Source organism: Trachypithecus francoisi, unplaced genomic scaffold (genome assembly GCF_009764315.1).
Source record: "Trachypithecus francoisi isolate TF-2019V2 unplaced genomic scaffold, Tfra_2.0 Lachesis_group0, whole genome shotgun sequence".
NCBI classification, from domain to species: domain Eukaryota; kingdom Metazoa; phylum Chordata; class Mammalia; order Primates; family Cercopithecidae; genus Trachypithecus; species Trachypithecus francoisi.
The window spans coordinates 120530836-120558412 of record NW_022681453.1 but is presented as its reverse complement, the minus strand read 5'-3'; the positions used below and the strand labels follow the sequence as shown (position 1 = coordinate 120558412).

General features: G+C 33.8%; 1 protein-coding gene across 3 annotated transcripts in view; it reads right to left on the bottom strand.

The window, feature by feature from the left end:
- The window catches only part of NLGN1 (neuroligin 1), a 906829-nt gene that overhangs the window by 481349 nt on the left and 397903 nt on the right, over window positions 1–27577 (bottom strand). For all 3 annotated transcript variants that reach the window (XM_033211734.1, XM_033211733.1, XM_033211732.1), the window contains exon 3: window positions 16268–16420. In XM_033211734.1, coding sequence (XP_033067625.1) covers window positions 16268–16420 — 153 coding nt within the window. The remainder of the gene's footprint in view (window positions 1–16267; window positions 16421–27577) is intronic.

Sequence of the window (27577 nt, the reverse complement as noted above, 5' to 3'; positions counted from 1 at the left end):
TTCATAACTTATTACAGATTCAAGTTTAGACTAATAGACCAATTTTTAACCTATAGAAATTGTATATATATACATTTAAAAATTATATGAGAATATCTTTAATTGGGATTTGCTGATCTTAATGCAACTAAGAATTTCCACTGACATCTACTGTATATCATTTGACTCATATAGAAAAGTCTTAGAGAATTAACTGACATGATTTTAAATTGCAGTTACTCAATTTTAATTTTATTTCCAAAAAAAGCAGATTTTTGAAAACTATTATATGAAGACTGTCACAGAAGCATAGAACAAAAAAAGAAAAACAAAAGAAAAAGAAAGGACAATATAGCAAGTAGATCTTTTTTAAGGGAATAAGAGAAAACAAAAAATTGGCTTTCTTAATTACATGGTACCATTTTTAAAAAGAAAAACAAGTAAATTATCTCTTCTTCTTAAATATAGCTGATGAACTTGGCAAGCCACAGAGAAGCTCTTTTTTATTCAAACCCACGGATTCAGACTTCCTATATTAATGGATCAGAAAGTGAAATATAGGTTAGGTAACAGTTACTCAAAATGCTTGGGGATCAGAATTGTTTTAAATATCATATTTCTTTCAATTTTGGAATATTTGCATATGCATAATAAGGATCTAATTCTAAAGACAAAATCTGTTTCATATACACCTTATACACATAGCCAGAAGGTAATTTTAAACATTTGGATTTTTGAGCATTTCAGATATTAGATTTTTGGATTAGAAATGTTCAACCTATAATCAGTAGTATTCTCATCAAAACAATATTCAATTAGAACATTTACCTATGGAATACACACATACATAGAAATCATTATTATTTATTGATCACCCCTGCTGGGTCTTTTGGCCGTTGGAGTCCCTGAGCAGTTCCATTTGGAGGCTGACTAGGTAGAGAAAAGCTAATGCATGGAGTAGATGGTTACAGCTAAACAGAGTACATGGAGGTACAGATCGTAAATAAAATTAAATGACACAGCTTTGGCTTACTTATATTTAAAAGCATTTTTTATCACAGAATTCTGTTTTTGTAACCGTCCCCAACATATAAAGTCCCACAGGAGAAATTTCTTTTGCAGAGCTTAGTGCCTAGAATAACTTTGATTTCTCTGAAGACTTGTCATGTTTCACAACCTTCTGATCTTAAAAAATGAATAAAACCTGGTAGAGTTTCAATTCATCAACTTGGAAAATATTTTGAGACTTTATTCTTTGCCTTTTCAAGTCTTCTGTTTTCCCTAAACCTGATTTATTATGTATATCTCAACATAATGTTAAAGTATACGCTCTCACAAATACTTTCTAGCACAAGGAAGGGTAAAAATAGGTAAATGAATTATTTATTTAATTGCTTTCCTAAATAACAAGATTGTATGAATTATAGTAAAATATCACTAAGGGACTATGTAGATTTTGCTCATATAGATGCAGATCAACCTGGAATCAGTGAAAAAGTTACATATGTCTGATCTGTGGTCTCTGTAAACATGTCCAAAAAATAAACCCAAATATGAATTGTGGACTATAAATTGCTTTAGTAAATAGTACAGATTGATACTAAAACAGAAGAGCCTAATATATTCACTAAAATCCCAATTTCTTGTTACTTAAAGCAGATAAAATTGTGGTATATTTTAAGGAAAAACACTATCTACTGAAGCAATTGTTTTATTTGTATTGAAAAAGAATAATGAGTATTTCTTAAAGCTTATTTTCATACAAAGTCAAAAACATAAAGAATTCTAGCATAATTAAATAACATAAGAATAAACTCATCTCTTATTCCTGTCAGAAAATTGCTCCTAATTATGGTGATATTACCACAAATAATCTTTTTTAATAACTTACTTCTGTTTGAGCATGTTGCATATTCTTTGAGAGAACTGATTTCTCCAGTGAAGATGGCTTTTTTTCAAAGCTCAGATGCAAGAAGCTAGCAAATTCTAGAACAGAAATTGGTATATCTCTTAGATATGTTTCATCTCAGGGATATGCCTTGCCTCTTAAAAAGGTTTGCAAATGGTGAAATTACCAATATATAAACAGTCGAGAAATATCATTCGTTCCATATTTGGGGAAAAATTTTAAGAATACAATTAAATTTATGGTCCTGACTATACTGTTAAAAAAGATGAGTGGGTGTGAGGGTAATCAAGGATTGGTTTAAGATTGCACCCAAATCTCTATTTGTGATAATAGTTGTGCACCTGTAATTCAAGATAGATGAAGTATCAAAAGGCAAAATTAAATAAACTAAAATTTCCTTTTATTTCTTATCTTTACAGAAGAACAACATTAAGCTGAGCCTGAAAAAGTTACAGGTTCCAAAGCCTATTATCTATATAAAGTGAATAGTTATCCTTTCTGCAATATCATATGTATAGCAGTCTTCCCTCATTCACAGTTTTACTCTCCAGTTACCTCTGGTCAACCACGGTCTGAAAATAGGTAAATATCTTATAGTAGAGTAGGATATTTTCAGACAAAGACTAGATTTACATCACTTTTATTACAGTATATTGTTTTAATTGTTCTGTTTTATTATTATTTTTGTTAATATAGTACTGTGCCTAATTTATAAATTCAAGTTTATCATAGGTACATATGCATAAAGAAGTAGTTTACTTAAGGTTTTGTACTATCCGCAGTTACAGAGAGTCACTGAGCGTTTTGGAACATACCCCTTGTGAATAAGGGAGTACTATTGCATTTTAATTCAAAAAGTAGCATTTCAACACTATTTTCATGTTTATCTAATGTTTATGAGCACCAACGTTTTCACTTACCACATACTGAGCAGGAACCAGAAGAATGCAAACATTAAATACATGGGAAATGTAGAAATAGCTGTTCAATTTAAAATAAATTGCAGCTGTCATGCATTATAGTCTCAGAACAAGGAATATTTTTCTAGAAAATCCAGGACACTGTCTTGCCACTGGTATTGAGATAAAAGGATTGCTACTCTTTTTTTTTTTTTTTTTTTTTTTTTTTGAGACTGAGTCTTGTTCCTTTGCCCAGGCTGGAGTGCAGTGGCGCGATCTCGGCTCACTGCAAGCTCCGCCTCCCAGGTTCAAGCCATTCTCCTCCTGCCTCAGCCTCCTGAGTAGCTGGGACTACAGGCACTGCCACCACGCCCAGCTAATTTTTTGTATTTTTAGTAGAGGCGGGGTTTCACCGTGTTAGCTAGGATAAGGCTTCACCTCATATATTTGGGACTTGAAAGGAAGCTTGTGCAAGCACAAGGTTAATACACTTTACTACCCACATTCCATACTACCAGCCATTCTTTTTACCTGCTCTATATTCCTAGAAATGCATATCCTGAGAAGAGCGCACAGTGAATTCATTTATATGTTTATTGATGACTTTTGATTATATATGCAGAGCAGTCTGTTGTCTTAATAAAATTAGAAAACCAGATAAGATCCAGTGTTTATGTTTTAATTTGGGTGGTGAGTCACCTACCATATTAAGCAGTTAATATACATAACCATAACAAGTAGGATTGCTATTATGCATACCAAAGTAAAGACTAAGCTGCTTATGCCACGGAAGCTGAGAGAAGAGAGGGATCAACGAAGCCCAAATACTTGAAGGGAGAGAGATAATTGGGCTACAACGATTGAGAAAATGGGTATTTGTGGCAGGTCAGCTGTTGGAAAGGATTCTCCTAGGCAGTGAGGAGTCTAGTACGGCCTGCCTGAAAAGTATTTCTCAGAAACCAATAGAAGGTAAAATTTGACAAGAAGAAAAGCAAAGTAATTCAGCAGATCTGGAATGATAGGAAAACTGTGGAATGGATCCCAGAGTCAGTGAGAACCGTATAGAGATGTGGAGCAGAGGAAAAGCTAAAGAAAACTGGTGCTCTGGCATTAAAGTAATCTGCCTGGTTGTGGTGTGGGATGAAATTGGCATGTGAATTTAGGTCTGGAGGATGAGGGGTCAGCTGAAAACCCACTTGGTAATCCAAGGTGAGTAGGTAGTAGCAATGGGAGTAGAAAGAAGAAAACTAACATAAGGTGATTTTAAAAAATGAACTCTGCAAATTAAAACTAAAAAGACAAATAAAAAGAAGTAGTATCTATATATTTACAGAGTAAGTGGTTCAAGGAAAGACTTTAGAAATCCCTTTCTAAAGGATTTTAGAAAGAGAAAGAACAAACAAGATGTCTTCGCATATGAAATTGCACTATATTTTAAAGGCAAATCAGTAAAAGTGGGCAGAACATCAAAGATCATGACACCAGGTCATGGGAAGGTAAGGGAGTACTGCCATAGTTCCTTATTGGAAGAAAAGAAAAAAAAGAAAAAAGAAAAGAACTATTCGAAGGCAGAACAAAATTAAAAAGCAAAATCCAGCCCTCATTGTCTTTTTGTAACAGAGAGAAAAAAACTGACCCTGGCTGAAGAAAAGACCTATATCTTTGTTGTTAAAAAGTTAGTAATGCAGCTAATTTATTACATTTCATGACTTTTCTCAGAGTTATAGGCAGGTGAATAAAAGAGAACCTTTTATTTTCTCTGCAAAGTTCCAAGGTTACCCATCCATTCCACAGATCAAATATCTACCTAAGGGCTAGTCACTCTTCTGGGATATTTTCCCTGTATATTTTCTATTTCACAAACCAGTTTTGCTCATTTAATTCAGATAGAGAACTTTGCCTGGTTGGCTGTGGGTGGTCTGTTTGTTTGTCTGAATTTTGCATTTTTCCACAGTTGCTTTTTTAAAATGATTTGTTTTGCTTCTAATTATTTTACAGCTTTAAAATTATTTCAAAATATTTTATCTGTCTTGTAATATTTAATTTCGTAAACGCATGCAGAAAAAACTCATAAAACTGTGCTGAAACCCTCAGTCTACATTTCAAAAAAATTTATTTTTGTAGCACATTGTTCTTTTAGAAATACAACTTATCAAAATTTGTATTAATGTTTTGTTTATTTGCTTGTTATTTAATGTTGTGTTTATTTGTTTAATGTCATTTTTTCTCACTCACTGTGAGTTCCAGAGAGGAAGGATTAAGGCTGTTTTAACATTGTAAACACCAATAATTAGAAGGCTATAGTCGGTGCTTAATAAATGTTTGTGGAATTAATGAAAGAATAAATGAATGAATTAGTTAAAAAGATGACTTCTGCTCTGAAAGAAAGCTAAATATATTTTTGTTTATTGTTTGATTAGTTGTAGTCCTATCAATACCTGGAAATGGTTGTTGAATTCTAGTCCTAGAAGAATGCTTTAACTAGGAATGAGGGAAATTTTGATATTATGTTCTGTAGTCTTATTCCAAATCACTGATCTTAACAACCTGAGAAAATCATAAACCACATATTCTCAAATTCCTCCCAGAATTTGCCCAAAGACTATCAAGACAATAATTAGAAATAATAAGATATCCTTTTTAGGACATCCCAAAACTTAAATGAAGCCATATTAATAACATACAGACATTAAGAAATAAGGAGGCATGAAACAAGTTACTAACTATATTATAATCTCTCATATTTGCCAGTCTCTGAAATATAACTGATATTGATTCTTACTCCTTCAAAGCAGGCATTCAGAAGAACTCTTCACAGTGCTGGTTTGATTGACTCCATTATCAAGATAAAGGAAGAAACACTGCCAAAATCTCTGTTGCTTTTTGTGTAAAAAATAGCTTCTTATACTTACCTGAGTGAGTCCAGCCTCAGCAGGTCCCTCAATCTTCTATGAGCAAAATATCTGCCTCATCCATTGACTACCAACCGTCTCACTTTAATGAGGTATTAGCTGGGCTTTTTGTATCCACAGCAGAATGTCAACTTTGATCAAGGTCTAGGCCTACTAAAACATTTTTAAAATGCAGATCTAATCATGTCACTTACCTGCTCAGTCTCTTATAATTGTTTCTGATTGTTCATAAAAGTCCTAAATCTTTAACAAGGTGCCGCACAGCCTGCCACCTATGTTTTTAACCTTATTGAACACTGAGCGTTCCAGCTGAGTTTGCTCAGCTCTGTTAACATACAAAATTGTTTTCTTCCTCTGGTTTTCACCCAGACCCTCTTTTCTACCCACAGCTCTGCCTCCTCCACTTTATGACCACATCGGATCAATACCTATTGACCCTTGAGATCCAGTTTAAATTCATTCACAAATATTTTCTGATAAAATATCCTATGCCAGAAACTATTTTGGGCTTTGTGGAGCTAGACAATAACAAAATGAACAATACCAATATAAACAGAAGATAATCAGGGATGATAACTGTGATGCAGACAATTTTTAAAGGGAGATGGCACGAAGTGATGGCTCTTGTTAGACTGTATGAACATGGATGATCTCCCTGAGAAGATGACATTTAAACCACAATCAGAATGATAAAGAACTGGCCCCACAAAGATCTGGGGTAGAGGAAACACCAGGCATGTAATACTTAAAATGGGAGAAAGTTTGATGTGTATGAAGAATAAATGACTGCTGGAACAGAGAGGAAGAGTGTTTTGAGATGAACTAAGAAATGCAGGCCAGGACCACTTCATGAGGGCTTTTGCCAGACAAGGCAGGGATGAAGTTTCAATTTTATACTAAATTAATAATGGAAAGCCACTAGAGTGGGTTAAGCAGAGAAGTGAGCTGTTATAATGCATACTTTTAAAAGATAATTTCACTGATTTAAATCTAGCATTTTAGAAAACATAGAAAAATAAAGAGTTTTTACTTAATCATCCAGATGGATAAGGCCAATGACATCAGTACAGTGTTGTGTTAAGAGAGGTTAGAATCCTGGCTCCACCACTGAATGCTGTTTAGCCTGTGTGACTGTAAATACATTAGTTAGCCTCTCTACTCATTTGTTTCTGCATTTATGAAATCTGGAAACTAACCATCCTACCTCATAGAGTTGTGAGAATTTAATAATGCAATCTATGTAAACTTCTTAAAACAAATTTTGGAATATAAGTCTTCAATGAATGTGTCCACTACTGCTGTTGTTGCAATGATTATCAGGTTATTATTGACTTCTACAACTAGGCTATAATCTTATAGTAATTATAATTATAGTATTTGAGAATTATAATTAGATATAGATTTAATTATAACTATTGTTAAAAATTTAAATATATAATTATAGTATTTCATTATTGACTATATTATATTTATTATAAATTATAATATTTATAATTTTGTAAATATATTTAATTGACCATTATAAATAATTATTATAATATAATTTAAGGATTTTCACAATATCCTTAATAACTAACAGAATGACATAATAATATTATAACCTAGTTGTGGAAGTCAATAAGAAAAGGAGGCCTGAGAAATTCAACATATTTCAGCCATGTTAAGTTTGAGATATTCATTAGACATCTACATTGGAAGGGTTGGTACACAGAAGCATATGAAAGGCTGGAGTTCTGAGGAAGGGTTAGTCTTGAAGATACAATTTTGAAAAGTCACTTCCATAGAGATGGCATTTAAAGCAATGCAAATGGTTCCTTAAGGCATATCATGGAGAGAGAAGGATAGACAGCCAAGGATTATGCCTAATTGCACAACATTTAGAGGTCAGGGTAGGAGAGCAGGAGTTAGCAAAGGAGACTGAGACGAAGCAGTCAGGGAGGTAGGAGGAAAATCCTGGGGCCACGAAACAAGCAGGCCAAAAAAAGAATGGTTAACTGTGTCCTGTGCTAGGAAGTGATCATACAAGATAAAAACAGAGAAGTGACTAATGGAGGTGGCAATCTAGAGGTCTTTGGGAATCTTGACAAGGACTTCCTCAGCAGAGTACAAGAAATGGGGCTGGGTGTGGTGGCTCATGCTTGTAATCCCAGCACTTTGGGAGGCTGAGGCATGCAGATCGTGAGGTCAGGAGATTGAGACCATCCTGGCTAACGTGGAGAAACCCCAACTCTACTCAAAATACAAAAAATTAGTGGGGTGTGGTGGCGCACACCTGTAGTCCCAGCCACTTAGGAGGCTGAGTCAGGACAATCACTTGAACCTGGGAGGCAGAGGTTGCAGTGAGCCACTGCACTCCAGCCTGGGTAACAGAGAAGGAGACTCCATGTTAAAAAAAAGAAAATAAAAAGAAGGAAGGAAGGAAGGAAGGAAGGAAGGAAGGAAGGAAGGAAGGAAGGAAGGAAAGAAGGAAGGAAAGAGGAAGGGAGGAAGGGAGGAAGGAAAGAAAGAAAATAAATGGAAACTTGAAAGAAAAGAAATGGAAATTTGAATGTTACCTCCTCAGGGAAACTGCTCTGTGTTTCTAAAATAAAGTAGCTGCCTTCTCATTGCATGATTTCTCTAGAATTTATATAGGTAATTGTTAAGAAAATTAACTTTTCATTCAATCATTATCTATGCAAACTATATGATTTGTTTAATTATTTATTTTCTACCTTCCCTAAAGCTAACAATCTACTGGTAGCAGGGATCACATATATCTTATTTGTCACAATATCCTTAATAGCTAAGAGAATGACATACATAATATTGCTGAATTTATAGAGAGTAAGGGAATAAATGGCTGAACGAATAAATGAATGAATTACCTAAAACACATCATTTTTCTTCTTTTAACTAACATCCACAATAATTGGCATGCTTACTTTCAGATTTTTTCTATGTTTTGGGCACAAATAAATAGTTGCTTTTACTGCAGGCCACCTGATACCATTTTGGAGGGAGTAAAGGAATAAAAATAATGAACAGTCAACTTTGTAAAATATCATTACCTATGTAAAGTTGTCCCCCGCACCGGCCGCTAAAGGACAAATAGTTTCTCTATTCCAGGAGCTCATTTTAGCACTCAATCTAAAATTGATTACCATCTGGCCCTTATTAAAACCCAGTTGACGTAACATATTTGAGAGAAGAAATCTATGGATCAAATAAACCATCCATTGCTCTAAATTGGATTTTAGCTCTATCCTATTATAAGCGAAATCACCAAATATCTTACCCAGATTGCATTTGGTTAGCTCTTTGCGAAAATGACATTATAGAAGTTATGAGCACTTATGAAGCTATGATGCTATGGGGTGCCACCCGTGGGCGAGACACGTACCCTGGGTGAAAGCCAGGGAACCGATGAACCCCGCGGGCCCAGCACAGGGGCTGCTGGGAAGTCAAGGTCGTCCATGGGAGGACACAGGCCTAGCTCTCGGCCTCGCCACCTTTTTTTCCCAGCTGCCTTTATTATGTCTTTGGCTTTTACAGAAGGTTACTGTAAATAATCATATACTGAGAATATTTTTTGAATCTTATAATGACACAAAGATCATCACACAATTACTATATTGTCACTTGTTTCAAATAGAAACAATACAACCCATATGATAAATTCTTCTGTAGTACAATGTAAGAAAAACTATTATTTGTGTATTTTTTTCTAGTTAATATGTTTGTTTCCTTTTGGGGATTATGATAATTATGAAATTTAATCCATTATATTTTACTATGCTTCTAGAAAACTAGGAAATGCATCTATATTCAACTGTTGTACATATTCGTGACCTAACTTTCTGTATCCTTTTCTCTATAAGTATTACTATTCAACTATGATTTTACCAGTCTATTTATTTGTGTGCATTGTCACAAATTATTTCCACTTTTTCAAATTAGTATGAATAAATGAAAATAAAAATGAAGATTGTCTTTCTCCCTTTACTTCAGTTTATACCAAGGATAATCCACTCCTCGTGGCCTTCCTCACGTACAACCATTTCCTTGAAAACAGTCTGGACTCTATAGACAAACTGACTCCTTCTCTTTCTGTCTCCCAAGAATACATTTGAATGTGTCGTAGAATATTAGTTTGTTTTGAAGTTTGGGACTTTGGTTTTTTGTGGTTTCTTTTAAAGAGTCAGACAGAAACAAAAACAATGCAAAAAACAGGAGTAACAATGACAAAACATTTTACCACTTGAGGAATTAATACACTTCTGTCTTTAAATCATGATCAATGCACAGGCTTTAGCAAATTTCCTTGATCCTCGGCCAATCAGATTCAAATATAAATATCAATTACTATATCCTTACTAATCCATCAGATATCCTACCCTTCCTTCCTTCCTTTTCTCTCATTGTTTTCTTTTATATATCAAGTGAATCTATTCACATAGATCAATTAATAAACCAATATATTATAAATATAAAGTAGAATATCAATTATTATTTGCTACTGTTTCTCTCCTCAACTATATTGAAAGCTCTTTAAAGGTAAAAACTATATTGTCCTCATTTTTATCCCTCAGAAAAGATGTATAATGCTGAAAACAAGTGTTATTGATTTGATGACTGACCACACCAAAGTTTTATATATATATATATATATATACACACACACATACATATATATAGTGTGTGTGTGTGTGTGTGTATACACACATACCCTTTTTAAGACAAGATCTCACTCTGTCACCCAGGCTGGAGTGCAGTTGTGGGATCATAGCCTCAACTGATCCTTCCACCTCAGTCTCCTGAGTAGCCCAGAATACAAGCACGTGCCACCACATCTGGCTAAGTTTTTGAAAATTTTTTGTAGAGACACAATCTCGCAATTTTGCCCAGACTGGTCTTGAACTCCTGGGCTCAAGTGATCCTATTGCCTCAGCCTCCCAAAGTGCTAAGATTACAGGTGTGCACAAGCATGCCTGGCCTAAAGTTATACTTATTGTTGCCATTTATCTAATAATACTTGGAGCATTATTATTGCATAGTCTAAAACTTCATTAACCATATCTAATAGAATAAAAATAAATTAAAGTGTTCATTAAATGTATATGCAGTAAAATTTTTTTTTTTTTTTTTTTGAGACGGAGTCTTGCTCTGTCGCCCAGGCTGGAGTGCAGTGGCCGCATCTCAGCTCACTGCAAGCTCCGCCTCCCGGGTTCACGCTATTCTCCTGCCTCAGCCTCCGGAGTAGCTGGGACTACAGGCGCCCGCCACCTCGCCCGGCTAGTTTTTTTGTATTTTTTAGTAGAGACGGGGTTTCACCGTGTTAGCCAGGATGGTCTCGATCTCCTGGCCTCGTGATCCGCCCATCTCGGCCTCCCAAAGTGCTGGGATTACAGGCTTGAGCCACCGCGCCCGGAGAGACGGAGTCTCGCTCTGTCACCCATGCTGGAGTGCAGTGGCTGGATCTCAGCCCACTGCAAGCTCCGCCTCCCGGGCTTACGCCATTCTCCTGCCTCAGCCTCCCGAGTAGCTGGGACTACAGGCGCCCGCCACCACGCCCGGCTAGTTTTTTATTTTTTTTATTTTTTATTTTTTAGTAGAGACGGGGTTTCACCGTGTTAGCCAGGATGGTCTCGATCTCCTGACCTCGTGATCCACCCGTCTCGGCCTCCCAAAGTGCTGGGATTACAGGCTTGAGCCACCATGCCCGGCCTATGCGGTAAAATTAACAAAAGCTTGTTTTAAACAATTTAGCCCCACATAGAATTACAAAGTAAACTAAATGTAATTGTTTAAATACAAGTAGGTGAGCTAGCACTTTAAATTATTTTTGTCCATGGATGGGTGGCGTAATATTCAATTACTAAGTAAAATATTTAATTATATCCTTTTCCAAAAATATGCCAGATTTCCAGATAGATATCAGTACTTCTAAAATATTTAACACTTTTTTTCTAAAATAAATCACATGGGCTAGAATTATGAATTGCATAATTGCCTCCAAGATATTTATGTCAAGATAAAAGTAACTGATTAAATTTCCACCAGATTAAAATCTTGTTTGCCCAAGTAAGATCCTTACAGGGGTATTAAAATTTTTCTTTTACTCCATAAGTAATTTATAGATTTATTCTAAATTTAAATAAGTGGTTGAAATATGTTAATGATAAATTACTTAAATCATATTTTTTTCATTTTTGAGATTTGTCAATATTATCATTTAAATAATTTCTATTTTAAAAAATGTTTAGTGGACAACACCTCATCTAATAGTGACTTATTTTATATTCTCTTTCAATTCTTATCTTATATATTCTATAATTCTTGTTCATAAGAACAGGTTTACCCTAGTTACAAATCAGAACATTTAATTTTGATTATTTCCCCCTTTAAGAACACATCAATATTTCTCCCTGCATTTCTTTTCTCTTTTCTTTCTTTCTTTCTTGTCTTTCTTTCTTTCTTTCTTCTTTCTTCTTTCTTTCTTTTCTTTCTTTCTTCTTTCTTTCTTTCTCTTCTCTCTTTCCACCCCTCCCTCCCTCTCTCTTCTTTTCTTTCTTTCTTTCTTTCTTTCTTTCTTTCTTCTTTCTTCTTCCTTCCTTCCTTCCTTCTTCCTTCCTTCCTCCTTCTTCCTTCCTTCCTTCCTTCCTTCCTTCCTTCCTTTCTTCTTTCTTTCTTTCTTTCTTTTCTTTCTTTCTTTCTTTCTTTCTCTCTCTCTCTTTCTTTTTCTTTCTTTCTTTCTCTCTTTCCCTCCCTCCCCTCCTTCCTCCCTTCCTCCCTTACTCCCTTCCTCTCTTCCTCTCTCTTTCTTTCTTTGACCGAGTTTCGCTCTTCTCACCCAGGCTGGAGTGTAATGGCGCAATCTCAGCTCACAGCAACCTCCACCTTCCAGGTTCAAGTGATGCTTCTCCTGCCTCAGGCTCCCGAGTAGCTGTGATTAAAGGCACCCACCACTGCGCTGCGCCAAGCTAATTTTTGCATTTTTGCTAGAGACGAGGTTTCACCATGTTGGCCAGGCTGGTCTCAAGCTCCTGGCCTCAGGTCATCCACCCACCTTGGCCTCCCAAAGTGCTGGGATTACAGGTGTGAGCCACTGCACCTGGCCATTTCTCCCTACATTTCTAAGATGATTATAAATCATATACTAGAATGTTAAAAAAATACTCTACTAATAATAATTTTAAACATATTTAAGGACTATGTAACAATGTATCAAATAAAAGATGCTGAAGAAAGCAAATATGGAAAGTTTATGTCAAAACTGACTGAGGACAAAGAATGCGTATAGCCAAAAGTGAAAGAAAAGTTAAATATTCAGTGTATAAGAAGTATGAGGCTAAATAGTAGGAGGTCGCTGGGGCCTCTAACATGAAACTGGGGAATGAGGTTAGCAGGCAGAGTCCTGCATTCCCTTCCCTCTTTGTCAATCTTACTGGCAGTTTTTTCTATCATTTTGAATAGCATTTCCAGGGTGGGTGAAAATCATACACAACACAGTAAGAGTGATATTCTGTGTTACCACTCCAAAGGAAACCACTAAAGGGTGTTGGTAGAAGAACTAATTCTGACCTGTTACTAGCTTCTTCTGAGGAACAGTGGAGGTATTTTTTTTTCTTCTATTCTATTCCTACTTTGTAATGAACAATTTTTTAACATGAAATCTTTAAACTGAAAAATTGGCAGCTAGATAGCTGTATGAATTTTCTAACCGAAACATTAGGACATCTCTACCCATCACTAAAAACAAAGCGAAAAACAAAACTTGTAAGATTCCCCACCACCTCCAAAAGGTAAGTTCAAATCGACACAAATTGCACTACCTGTTGCAGACATCCTGATTGTTCCAGCCAGTCACCTCGAATCAATGATCTTATAATTACCCATTTTGTCCATTGGACCCCCAAATCTATTTCTTTTACACCAAAATACCCCAGTGAAAACACAGCTCAGGATTTCCTCAGATGTGGGATCATATCTTATTTCCTACTTAATCACTCCAGTGCAAATTAGACAGCCATAGTCTTGGATCCCACATCCAAGAAACCTTGGCTTACCTTTTTACTGTTAGACAAATTATTCACAATACCAATCTCAAAAGTCTACAGTCTTTATTGTTGCAGTTCTGTCAGATGAGCTGTTGATCTTGCTGTGGTGCAGCACTCATGCAAAATATGCTGAAACACATGTTCTGATAATTTCTCTTTTATGAATTAATTTATTTAAATACATGTTCACAATACCCAACACATATTTTTGGAAAAAAGTGACCAGAATACATCTGTTCGAGAGCTAATGTCTTAAAGTCTACCTAAACAATGTTTCACAGAGTTTATGCTTTGTCACATTGAGAGGAGGTCTATCAAGGACAGCCTTCGGCTTGTTATCAGTGTATAATGTGTTTAAGAGAAATAAAGGAGAAGAGACAACTAAATGTTACATTCTAGGGTACAGTAGAGCCAGAACAAATATTTAACACTGGGAAATCATACTTCAATAACATCAACACTGTCTGCTGTCTGCTACTATCTAAACCAAGTGACTGAGTTCTTTATATTTTGGTGAGTTAATCCATTGCCTTGCAATCTAATCCTCACAGTGTGGCATTTAAAATGGGGTATGGGCATGAATATAGGATTGAAATCAGGTCAAAGTCAAGTCCTCATCAGTTCTGAATACATAAAAAGAAAAAGAATGGGTAAAGTTTATATTAACATAACAACAAAGTTTATTTTATGAAATCTTGCTTTATATAATCAAAACCAGTAACAGAAAGAGGCAAAAAAAAAAAAAAAAAAAAAAGTTGTGACCAAAGCATTTCTTAAATAAAATAAATACATATGACTAACTGGATGTTCAAGTCCTTAAAAATACTGTTACCATAATTTAGCATTTCAGTTTAAAGTTTCATCCGGTAAACTGGTCACTGCTCAGGATTTTTCACTTGAAAAATTAGAAAAATAGAAGAATGATAATCAACAAAAACAACTGAGCTCTCAACAATACTACAATTAAAATTCAATGCATTAAAATATTAAAAGCCCTCCTTCCGATTAAAATGTTCCATAGGAAACAAATGACAACATTAAGATTTAAGAATTCAAGATTTAAGATTCAAGAATTATTATGAGCAATTATTTGTATGTCTTCTAATACACAGAATTTTCATTGGTGGAAAGACACTCATCCCAGCCCACAGAAATCATGTGAATGTTTGATGCAATGGATGATTAAACACTATGGAGGAACTCATGTGTATTTGATGAATGCTACAGAAATATTTTATACCTATACTGATGCAGCACATCTATGGTCATTCACCACACTCCAAATTTCAAAAAGCAAACTAGAAAATGATTGAGACTTAACCTTCACATTGGTAAAATGTCTCCTTCCCCCAGACTTTAAACTTGATTCACAAAAATTATTCTACCTTTTAAAACTGTTCTACCTTTGTGATAAGCTTAAACACAGAATTATGACTGCATAGGAGTTAGGATAACACTGAAGAGGAAAAAATTCTGATTCTCAACATGGATAAAGATATGATTCTACCAATTATTATAAAAAGGAATATAATTCAAATTCCTTTTTCAGAATATTTTAGATAATAAAATGAAAGAGTGAGGTGCTTCTTTGTGTATAAACAAAATTATAATTTATACTTCTTCAAGTGTATAGTATGGGATAAGACTTGGAGAACAATCAAGAATAAAAATTTAAATATTTTGTGGATGCATTATGCCCTTTTAGCAAATTCTGTTAATTAAGTACATCACAGATAAAGATGTTTTAATAAATCATACAGTAATTTTACTCCTCAAATTGTGGCAACATTATAACAAATAAACATATACTAGAATAGCAAGTTTATCTTTTAAAAACTGGTTATTGCATAAGATAACATGCCTATCTCAGAGTACCTAAGTTATTTTATAAATAATATTTCTCTCATCACAGCTAAAAATCTCCACTTTGTGTTTATTTTATCATTCTTTTGGCAAGAGTATACATCATTGAACTGAATTCTTTGTTACCTTATAAAATCCATGTATGCTTTTTTCAAATTAAATAATTCAATCAGAATACATTCAGAAAAATATTACTAATTATTATGGAACCAAAATAACAACAACAAACAAAAGAAACCTCCATCACAATGGCAAACAATCATTCCAAAAGCGAGTCCATATACATCCTCCAGAAGAGAATGTAAACTTACATCTTATCACACCAAACCTCAGGCAATCTTATAGTATTGTAAACAGAAAAACAGAAGAAGGAAATATTGTTCAAAGATGAACTCTTCTTCAATAAGGCCCTACCATTTTGCCTTTCAGAGTTTTATAAACCAGGAAGTACATTCCATGACAACATGAATAATTTCATCACCTTTTAGTTTCACATCATAAAGCCAACCTATAGAGTTCATTGAAACTATAAAAAATTTGGGTTCAAGAACATCAACAAGCATAAAAACATGGGGAAACAAAGCAAAGCAGAACAAAACAAGTCAAAACAAAACCATCATATACTTCATGGATTCGTCATGAAAACGATAAAGAGATTCTTCTTACCAAGTACCCCAAGTCGATAGTTGACTGTGATGACGATCACATTGCCATAACTTGCCAAGACACTTCCATCATATAAATTTCCAGTACCTTCCATATATGAGCCACCATGGATATACACCATCACTGGTTTGGGACCCCCACTGTCCCGAATATCTAGAAAACAAATGGTTGACAATCGTTCTTATCCTCAAAAATAACACACAGTGAAGCAGAGAATACATTTTCCATCTTAGAGAAAAGAGGGCATAATTTCAATATAGTTCTTAAACTGCTGTTTTTATTAAAGTGTTTCTTAAGCAACTCAGATAAATAGCTATTGTGGAAATAGCAATAGGCATCCATTGTTTTCTATCAAAATTTTGTGTACAAGTTGCAAACTGAGCTATAAAACTTAGACAAATTAAAATTAGATATGAATTTTAGTGCATTTTGATTAATTCCTCAAGTGACAGTAAAAGCAAAAGAAATAGAATGGCAATGATTCTTAGGACTACTTTTTAAAACTATTATAGACTTCACATGACATTTATGAGCCATAAACTAAAGACAATGGTATTATTGCTATTGTGAATAAAATAATCTGTTTATCCTTTCTTATGTACTGTAAAGCTTTGTGTCAAATGCAGCATGATTATATCAACTCATTTATGCTCCAATGTGTGAACATAATTACAGTATTGTGTTATGCAAGATGTTTCAGTTTACTACCTAAGGAATTTCAGATGAATGTTTAGGCAGTAAAGTCACGTACATCTGTGCTCCTCTTATTGCATTTAGGGAAATGTCATTAGAATGACATTTTTTGGGAAATTCAGGACATCCACTATATCCAGCTCCCCTTACCCTTTGGAAAAAGAGAACATACAAATATTTTTTTACTTTCTTTGTGTAGCTAATACAATCTTCTTCTTCACACTTTGGCTGCGTGTTTTATCCTGTAGACATGGGATGGGATAGAGCTAAGTTCAAGTATAAAGTGTAAAAATTTAGGATTAAAGTGATTTCTACAGCTCTGAATTTTATTAAATATATTTGCTTTTTTCATACTTTTCCTCAATTATGTAATTTTCAATAAGGATCTAGAAATAATATATAAATAAAACAAGATAATTTTAATCAGTATGAAAAATGCACTGATTTCTGTAGATAAGTCTAACTCTATATCAGCAAATATAGTTTTATCTATGAATTATATAGATTGAAATATTTGAAATATTATATGTATGTATGTATATGGCTCTGAATATATACATAAATAAAACATTACTATTATATAATAGCCCATGATCTCTTATACGCACAATTGAAACAAAATTACATCAAATGTATTATCTTTTTTATGCCAATATTAAAAAGTATAATTTAATAGCATGTTTTTGTTCCTTTGTTTTTGAAATTTTTTATCAAATTTAACTCTCCAACATCCTTATAATCGAGGTGCCAATTTTCAGAATGGACTAATAGAATACAAATTTATTGAAAGAACTAGTGATTACTTAGAGATTGCTTTGCATTTTTTGTAAAAAATAGATTGTGTAAACGCCTTGATTTCTCTATTGTAATAATAAAGTGATTTCTTTAAATGAAGAATCATTTTAGGCTCAAGAATTGCAGCTCAGCTTGGTTAACCAGATTTTCGAGTTGAGGAAATGGCTAATTGTAGAACTTACAACCTTTTTAAAAAGACTATTTAAATTTGACTTAGTACCAGTGTATAAAGTTACTCGTACCCCTCTAATACCCCAAAGGTATATTTGAGAAGAATGTCTTGTTTTTAAGTAGTGAGGGAAGGATATTTTGACATAGGAACCATTCACTAAACACAGACACATTTAAGAGGAAAATCTAAATTTATTTTCTCCTTGAAACCTTGGGAGAAAAAAGTAGTACTCATTCATTTATAAGGATTTGGGGCTTGTGGAGATGTTAGACTGACTTACACAGAGAAAGTAATCCTTTTGAGATTGTTAAACCATGCACCTTAAATGCCTGTTTGCTACATACAGTTTCAGTTTCTTATTTTTCTAGTGTGGCTGGCACTGAAGAAGCAATAATAAATTATTAAACTGAAATCATTAACTGACTGTTCACAGCAGACACTGTACTCTGCTAATTGTATGCTTGGAGGTAGCACAGAGGGAGGCTGTTTCAGAATTCTTCTTTAATTAAAATTACACAGAATTACAAAGCACCAACTGTGAACAGTAATGAAATCTTGGTAGAACCATTCTGTTCACCTGGAAAACAATACAGGCACACATTGAGAAGAATTGCTACGTTTTATATTTAATAACAGAATTAAGTGGGCATTGTCAGAAAACACTGAAAATATGACAGTAGATTCTAGGAGCTATTTTGAGTGGTATCTTTTTATTTTTCTTTGAAAATTTGACTTGAAAGAATTATTGATAGTTTGGGTTAATCTTAATTTTAATTTGCCTTTTCAAACTTTTCAAATTTCAGCCTTGCCTAATAACTTAAGATATTGAGCAGTTCTTTAAATAAAACTAACATATCAGACAGACTACCATTGAATACCATTTTCTAATTCCATCGTTTTAATAATAATGTTGAAGGGGGCATTTATCTTCTGTGCAAATATATCAAATGCAGCTTATTAATTTATAATTAATTTTTTAGAACCAAGTTGTCTCTTTAAACCTTATTACATATTTAACCACCTATAAATATGGTAGAATTTGTGAACTATGAATTTTCACTTAAGATTTTTTACTTTGCTTAAACAGCATCTATTGACTTTACTAAAATTTCTAAGAACCATCTCAGAAATTTTAAAATACTAACTCAGTTCCAGTAAAAGTACAAATGTTTGCCAGGTATGTTTGTAATTTCTGTTATTTGCAAAGGTTTTAAGCCTTGCTAAACGCAAACAGTTTAAAAAAAAATTGGAGTCTGAGTAAACACCTTGATTTAGAATTTTAGTACCTATTTCGTCTTTCTTATAGACCCAAATTTTAAGCCAATGTAGTGAGTGTCAATAGATCTAGAGCAGTTAATGGGGATTTATTTGTGCCTGGCAACCAGGGTTTGAAATCACAATTTTCATTAATGATCCTAGTGTATAATTATTAGTGATATAATCATTAAATATGTTTACTAGGTTTTTTTTTTTTTTCCATCTTAAAGGACTTATGAAGTACTTAATTGCCCATATTTTAGAGTTTTTAGGATTAACAGTTTTAAAATTGTGAAGTATTGCCTCAATTATATATTTCTCTATTATTAAAAAAACATTTCAAGGAAGACTTTTGTGCCTCCAGTCATTTTTATGAACCTCAGGTTACCATTCAGAACCACTGAATGAACATAGAAGCATTGATTGAATTTCTCCTTGTTAAACCGGACATAACAGAATTAAACATATCTTTTTAGTTTAAAAAATTCAAAATCTACAAAAAATTGTCTCAAAAGGAACTATACAGGGTATAAAATTGCATTTATTTATTTATTTATTTATTTATTTATTTTTGACAGACTCTTGCTCTATGCTCCAGGCTGAGTGCAGTGGTGCAATCCGGGCTCATTGCAATCTCCACCTCCCAGGTTCAAGTGATTCTCCTGCCTCAGCCTCCTGAGTAGCTGGGATTATAGGTGCTCACCACCATGCTGGGCTAATTTTTTTATTTTTAATAGAGATGGGATTTCACCATGTTGGACAGGCTTGTCTTGTACTCCTGACCTCAAGTGATCTGCCCATCTTGGCCTCCCAAAGTGCTGGCATTACAGGTGTGAGCCACCACACCCAGGCTAAATATTGAAATGTTAATATGAAGATATTATTAGCATCATTAATTTTTTTAAAAAAATACTTCTTGAATTTTTAAAATAAGTTGATAGAAATCTGGGATGTTACTTTGAAGCATTTTTGTCACTTCAGATTAGTCTTGTTTTTAACTATGGAATTGTCTTAAAGATACACAATTCTGGCCGGGTGCGGTGGCTCAAGCCTGTAATCCCAGCACTTTGGGAGGCCGAGACGGGCGAATCACGAGGTCAGGAGATCGAGACCATCCTGGCTAACCCGGTGAAACCCCGTCTCTACTAAAAAATACAAAAAACTAGCCAGGCGAGGTGGCGGGCTCCTGTAGTCTCAGCTACTCAGGAGGCTGAGGCAGGAGAATGGCGTAAACCCGGGAGGCAGAGCTTGCAGTGAGCTGAGATCCGGCCACTGCACTCCAGCCTGGACCACAGAGGGAGACTCCGTTTCAAAAAAAAAAAAAAAGATATACAATTCTGCCAGGCGTGGTGGCTCACGCCTGTAATCACGCACTTTGAGAGGCTGAGGTGGGTGGATCACCTGAAGTCAAGAGTCCGAGACCAGCCTGGCCAACATGATGAAATCACGTTTCTATTAAAAATATAAAAATTAGCCAGGCATGGTGGCAGGCGCCTATAATCCCAGCTACGCGGGAGGCTGAGGCAGGAGAATTGCTTGAACCAGGGGGCGGTGGTTGCAGAGAGCCAAGGTCATGCAACTGCCCTCCAGTCTGGGTGACAGAAGGAAACTTCGTCAAGAAAACAAACAAACAAACAAAACAAAAAAAGATATACCATTCTTTTAGTTGTTGTAAAACTTAAATGAAAAAGGATATAATTGTGTTTGACAAAATGTGGCAAAAGAGTGATAGCAGGGACACAAACAAGAATTAGAAGTAAAAAATAATGCTCCATAAAGAAGCCTTCCATCATGGTAAGTGAGTGAACAGCAAGCCCCAGAAATATGCCTGGTGGCCTCACTATTCAGTGGCTGAGATTGGGACCTGAAATCAAGCATAGGTAGAGGCGAACTGGGAAGTAATGGGGAATTTCAGGTAAGTCATCTGATGACCTGACTTCTGACTGATGTAAATGAAGTTACTTATCAAGTCTTTCATATTTGTTGCTTTATGTCCAGTGATGTCTAGTCAACATTTGGAACAAATTCAATGTAGATATTGAGCACAGTTTTTATTCACAGCCACATCTACAAAATAATAATAAAAAGAATTGAGTTAAAAATGCTCAGACATTTCTATAAAAGGTTTCGTTTCCCCTGTAGGATATCTGAGTTCATCTTTTTTGTTTCAAAACAATTATCCAAAACGAACTGGAATTGACTGCTTTGACATTCTACGCTTTTGATTACTTAAAAATATTTATTGATTGGATAACTCTTGTGACTGAATGGCTTAGTACTTAACCTGAATACTATCTCACATTTTAATAGGGTTTGAGAATATTTTAAATGGCTATTTAAAAATGTTAAATGTGCTTCAAAACATATCTGTAAAATAGGTTCAGGTTTACATGTCCTAGCTGTGATTGCTCAGACTTATCTACTCTAAATAGGTAAATTCCTCACTTGATGCTGTTTTAACAAAAATAAAAAAAATATTAAATAAGCAATCAAAATATTTTTAAAATAGGAAAATAATGTATTTTAACCCTTTGCCTAAATTGGGAAAATTTGGCCTTTACAAAGATACACATGAAGAAGTCCCGTATGCTTTCAGTATTATTTAGATAACAAATTCTAGGAGTTAAGGGTTTTCAAGGGGTTCAAAAAGTCCCAAAGCCTGAAAGTGGAAGTAGCCTTCTTATAGCTTTGAAGACAGTGACTAATGTTCTACAATGTCAAAAAATATCCTAAATATTTGAATGCATCAAATTTCAAATAGTGTTTAAAGAAACCAGAATTTGCATCTTCAGACTATAAGTTTATTTTTTGCTATTTAACATTCAGAATAATAACTCTTGGACAGCGATAATGATTTATTTCAAATATTAATGACTGCTTTGTGTTTAATCTTTAATCCACTGCTGGTGTTCGTGGTAAATAAATATTTAATCAAATGTCATACGTTTCATTTAATCAAAATAATTCTTACATATTTTTAAAATATTAACACCAAATATAATTTTTAAGTTCTCAATACTCCACCTCTATAATTTAATTATCTGTTGTGAATGACTTTATTAAATGTATATATGTCAATGAAAACAATGCAAATATTTTACTAAAAATTTATTTACCCATAGTTCCCTTGCAACTCATAGAACAAACACTTCTGCTGGCCTGGTTGTAGGTTATTTTATTTTGGAAAACTTTTCTTACCACATTATTATTTTCATTATGAGATTTAATTTCTAGATTTCTGGCAATTACTTTGAAACCTGGGATTACAAAACATAACGAAGTAAACAAACAAAAAACATAAGCTTTAATCCTGATTGGAACCAAAAAAGATGAGCTAACTTTAATAACATGTAAAGGTACAGTGAAATCAGAAATGTCAAGCCAATCTAGGCAGTGAGTTCTTAGGTTTATAGAGTAAATCAGAATTGTATACCAAATGAAAGTTGTAAAGAGAAACAATTTTGATATTAATGAAGTAGAAAATATTGTATTGCTTATAGTTGCAATGTTTGAAAATCAGAATATTTTATTTGACAATCTGGAAATTATGTCTCTTTGAAATTAAAGAATACTCATTGAATCTTACCTAAGAAAATAGCTACAAACTCTATCAAAAGGACTATATGAGTCCAAAATATTTAAATGGCTGTACAATGTTTACTACAATTTTCTAAATAGTTGTAATGCCTGGTTTTATGCATACAATTTAATTGTATTTATGCGACATTTAAGCAAATCAACAGAAAACAGTATTTTTTCATCTAAAATATATTGCTCAAGAAACACTTTATATTAGCTTTCAGCTTGTCCTTCAGTTTATTGGGTGTCTGTGTTTTTTTAAAAACAAATATCGAATGTAAAAATGAAACACATTTTAAAATTCAGGAAAATATTTACATAGATTAGAAAACATGCAAAATGGGCACAGAGAGACTACAAGGGAGAGATTGTTAGTTCAAAGAAGGTGGACAAAATTCAGTCAAAATGTGGGATGAAACATATCAAAAGTCAGTTCAAGAAAACAAAAAAAAAAATGCCCCTCTTTTTAAAACATTTTAATGGTTGGTATCAAAATGTAAAACTAAACATTCAGTTTTTTAAAAAAATTAATACTCTATATTTGTATGTAACAACAAGCAAGAAGACAAAACACATCAAAAACAGGAATTAAAAACAACTCTTCAAAAAAAGACAAGAAGTAAAAAAATAGAAAGGGGTGGAAAAAGTGATTGAGGCCCTTGTCATGCAAATAGATTTGGTGAAAAAAAATACCTTCATCTTCAGCACCGTCATTATCACCTAAACCATCTGTCTGTTTCTTTGTAAGGGGACCTAGGATTGAGAACGGAGAAATGGAGGGAAAAAAAAAAGACAATTCAAGAATAAACAAGACTGAGGGGAAAAAATAAATATAAATACTAAAATTCTCAAGGATATTTCCAAAAAGAGTGGGGAAGTGGTCACATCATAATTGATTACCTATTTTCATTTATGAAAAAAATAATCCCTTTCCCCAAAATATCTCATAGAAGATTTGGGTTGTAAATATATCCAGTATAAAAAATACATTATGGCTTGAAACTCAAGTCATGAGCAAAGAAAATGTTTTTATTAAAAAAAAAAAATTATTGCCTACAAAAAAGTAAACAGTTTTATTAGCCAAAAGAACTTAATTTATTCAGTGTCTTTTCTAAATTAATTGGTGGCAACATTAAAAAAAAGTAGGTCAAATTCACTCTTAAATTTGAGACAATATAATAACCTTAGAGAAGACAGAGATATGAATATTTTAAGTTGTTCTTTTTCTATTTTCTTCTTCTTTTTAAGAACATTAACATTTGGTTTTTACATATTTTTAATCCATAATTTTTCAAAACTGTGACTTTTTAAAATTACTTGTCATTACACAAATATTTCCCCATGTGTTTTCATTTAAATATTACTTGTGGATTTAAGACATTTGCAACCTGCACAAATGTATCACTAGATAGTTTCATCACTTGGCAGAGCAAAGGTTCGATCAGTAGAAGTCGGTGTTTAGCTATTAAGCTAGTTACCAAGTCACGGCTTATATTTCATAATCAATTTAGTAATATAATGGAATTATGCCTTAGTGCAGTTTCATGCTCAGTATAGTTATTTATAATAGGATCATGTTTGAGGAGAATAATTGTATTAAAACACTGTGAATGTTTAATAAGTGTTTTATTATACTTAATGCTAATTTGCAAGAATAAAGGAGCACACCAAAGGGGACGTCGAAGGGCATATGAAAGTAATTTTAAGTGTCACATAATTGACATACTCAGCACACAAAAAAGCAAGTGAAGTCCCACATTCTGTTTTTGGTTCCACAACCATTTAATTTGTATGACATTTAATAATCCTCATGCAAAAAGCAGTCACTACAAACACAGGACACTCAAGTTAAAAGACAGCCAATCACATAGCAGTAAGCAAGATAATTTTGTCATGCATAAAACAACAGTCATAGAAAAAAGAGGGAAAAGGGGACTGAAAGTCATGTACTGATTTTAATAACATAAATAGCAAAGAAGCAGGCATAAGCCTAAGCACACTTCATAGGGAAGGACTGTTAAACATTTTTACAAAAATTTCTAAGTCTTTTCCGAGATCATTATTCATTATATTTGTAATTCCAAAACTAAATTTACTATCATAACTCCCAAAGAATGAAAAACACAATCCCAGAAAACAGAAGGGAAAAAATAAGATATAGTACAGTTATGTTTCATCAGCTCAGGGAGACAGCCTTGAAAAATAGTAATAACTGGTCAAAGATCAGAAGATTGGAAAGGCAGAAATGGATGAAGTAATTGAAGGGAAGTGGTCACATTGACTACTCTATGGAAAGGTCGTGGTTTCAAGGTCATTTCAAACACAGACAGGGAAACGGTAAACAATAAATTAAGTGATATACTTTTATAAACAGACCTGCAAGCAATTATTCCATTAACAGAAAACCTAGATCAAGTTCACAGAAATCTACATTTCTTTAACATGACCCTGTTTAAATGCAAAAGGTACTCTTAGGATTATTTGACATTCACGCACAACATAGTTACATTTCTGAATACTATACATTTTTTAATTTAAATTTTAAAGTTGCCGAATCAGAATATTATATTTAAAATATTTCCAATTTCAAAGCATCCCTCAAAATATTAGACTTAAAAAATTATATTTTCAAGCTTTTAGTTTTTCTGTAATTTCCTAAAGACTGCAAAAATATATATATTTTTCACATTTCTATTTTCTAGGCTGCTGTGTAGAAATTATGATTTTATTTACTGGTTAGCAACACAATTTAAATGCAGTGGCATTTATTGCTGCCAAAACCACTATCTACTTTCCAATTTTAGTTAAATTACTTAATTTGCTTAATTTGGGGCTATATTAAGAAATCATTAATGTGAGCTCAAAATTTTTTTCCTGAATCATTAGTTTGCTAATATTTGGAGGCATGTGTAAAACCTATCACAATTAAATCACTGTCTTCATTTTGTTCGGGACTCTATAAGATCTCTCTTTTGAATACGTCAGGTGGAATTGTCTTTCTTTCCCCTCCTAGGGTACCCAAGTCAATTTACATGATTTCTATGGGGAATCATGCAGCTTATATAGCCATCGAGCCAGTGCTTTCCATATACTTTACATGCATTTAGAACTGGCTAGCTCTTGGGCCTACATGAGTTGCAACAGTAAGAGAATTGTTGTCAAAATATCATCTTCCACTTCTTTGCATGTGGGACAAGGTTCTCAGTTGCTATTTGAGGGCATACGTAGAGAAGTCATGGACAGTATATACAGGGAGAGCTTTTCCGTGGATGCATGGTTGATGGATCAGTGTTTTTGTTTGTTAGTTTCATTTTGTTTGTTTGCTACATTAGTGATTTTTACCTTCCTTACTTAGGAAACTGTGTGTCTCTTACCTGAGGTGAGATAATAAATGCATGCATACTTTGTATAGGACATCTTTTATTGTAATAAATCTGAAGAATTCGAAACAAATACAAATATTGCTTCAGCATCATGGGGATGTGATTATCCTGGAGGAGGATTAAGTCCAGTTCTCACAATACACTTCATTTATTGATACTACATAAAACGTTATTATTAGATGATAGTAAGTTTTCCTATAGTACGAATTACAGCAGTATTTTAGTGATTTCAGTACATCTGGGTGTTCTTAACCTCAATAATTTTTTACATATCTTATTTCTGAAGGTGCCCTGGGAAGAAGAGGGTTGGTAACAGTTTGGGGCAAAGAAGAAAGAAACAGAAGAAAGAAAACAGATTTCCTTTATCTCTATGCCTAAAGGCACTGAGAATAAATATCTACAGAGTTCAGGTCTGCAAACGGAGAAACTCCACACTGGCTTCTCAAGCCTCAGTGGGGTAAACATATGCTTGTGGATTACCAACAGATCCCTACATGATCTCAAGATTCCCTCTTCCCGTGCTGGAAACAAAACACCACCGCTGTCTAGAGCTCCCTTCTTTCCTAGGGCATCTGGCTGTCTGGCTCATTTTCCCGTTGTTCTAAACTGTTACAACTGATGTAATCACTGATGTGAAAACATTTTAAACAGAAAGAAAATATTGTAAAAGGTAATTGGCATTACTTTTTTATGAAAAGTAGGCAGTCACATTTTACACATTTCCTATGTGTATTCCTGTAAATTGAGCAACATCATTTCCTCAAAGGGTAACATACATTCATCCTCCAAATAGAAATAACAGTTATTAACAACATTCTAACCACAGCTTATGTTTCTTTTAAACAACAAATACTTCATTTTCAATACACGCAGTTTAAATGGATATCTCAAAGCACCAAAATATAAAGCAAATGAGACCACTAAAACCAGTGTGTAGAAGTGATTTATTCTACCTTGAAACTCTATTGGGTCTGTCCTCCCTGAGGAACACACACATAACTCTCATTAGAGTTAATAGGAAAGTAGACCTCCTGTCATTTTGAAAGGGAGTGAGAATAATTACTATGCTTTATATCTCCTATGGGCAATAAATAAATTCAGTGGTGAAACTACAGGACTAAACAAGGTAAAGGGAACTCCTAACCATGAACTTTGAACTCATTTAATTCGAAAATAGTTCCTTTTCGATTAATATGAGCATAATTCAAAGCACGGGTTCTTGTAAAGGACGTGCAATGCATTCTTACATTTCAGAATCCGACCAGAGCCTTTTATTTTTTAAAAAAGGAGTAAAAATATCAGCATTTCTCTGTAGTTAACAGGAGAATAATTATGAGCTCTGAAATAATTACTATCCACCCATATTAATGCTGCTTTTTATCATTCCCTTTGATGAAAGGCTAATATACTTTGGGTCTCAAATACATTAGA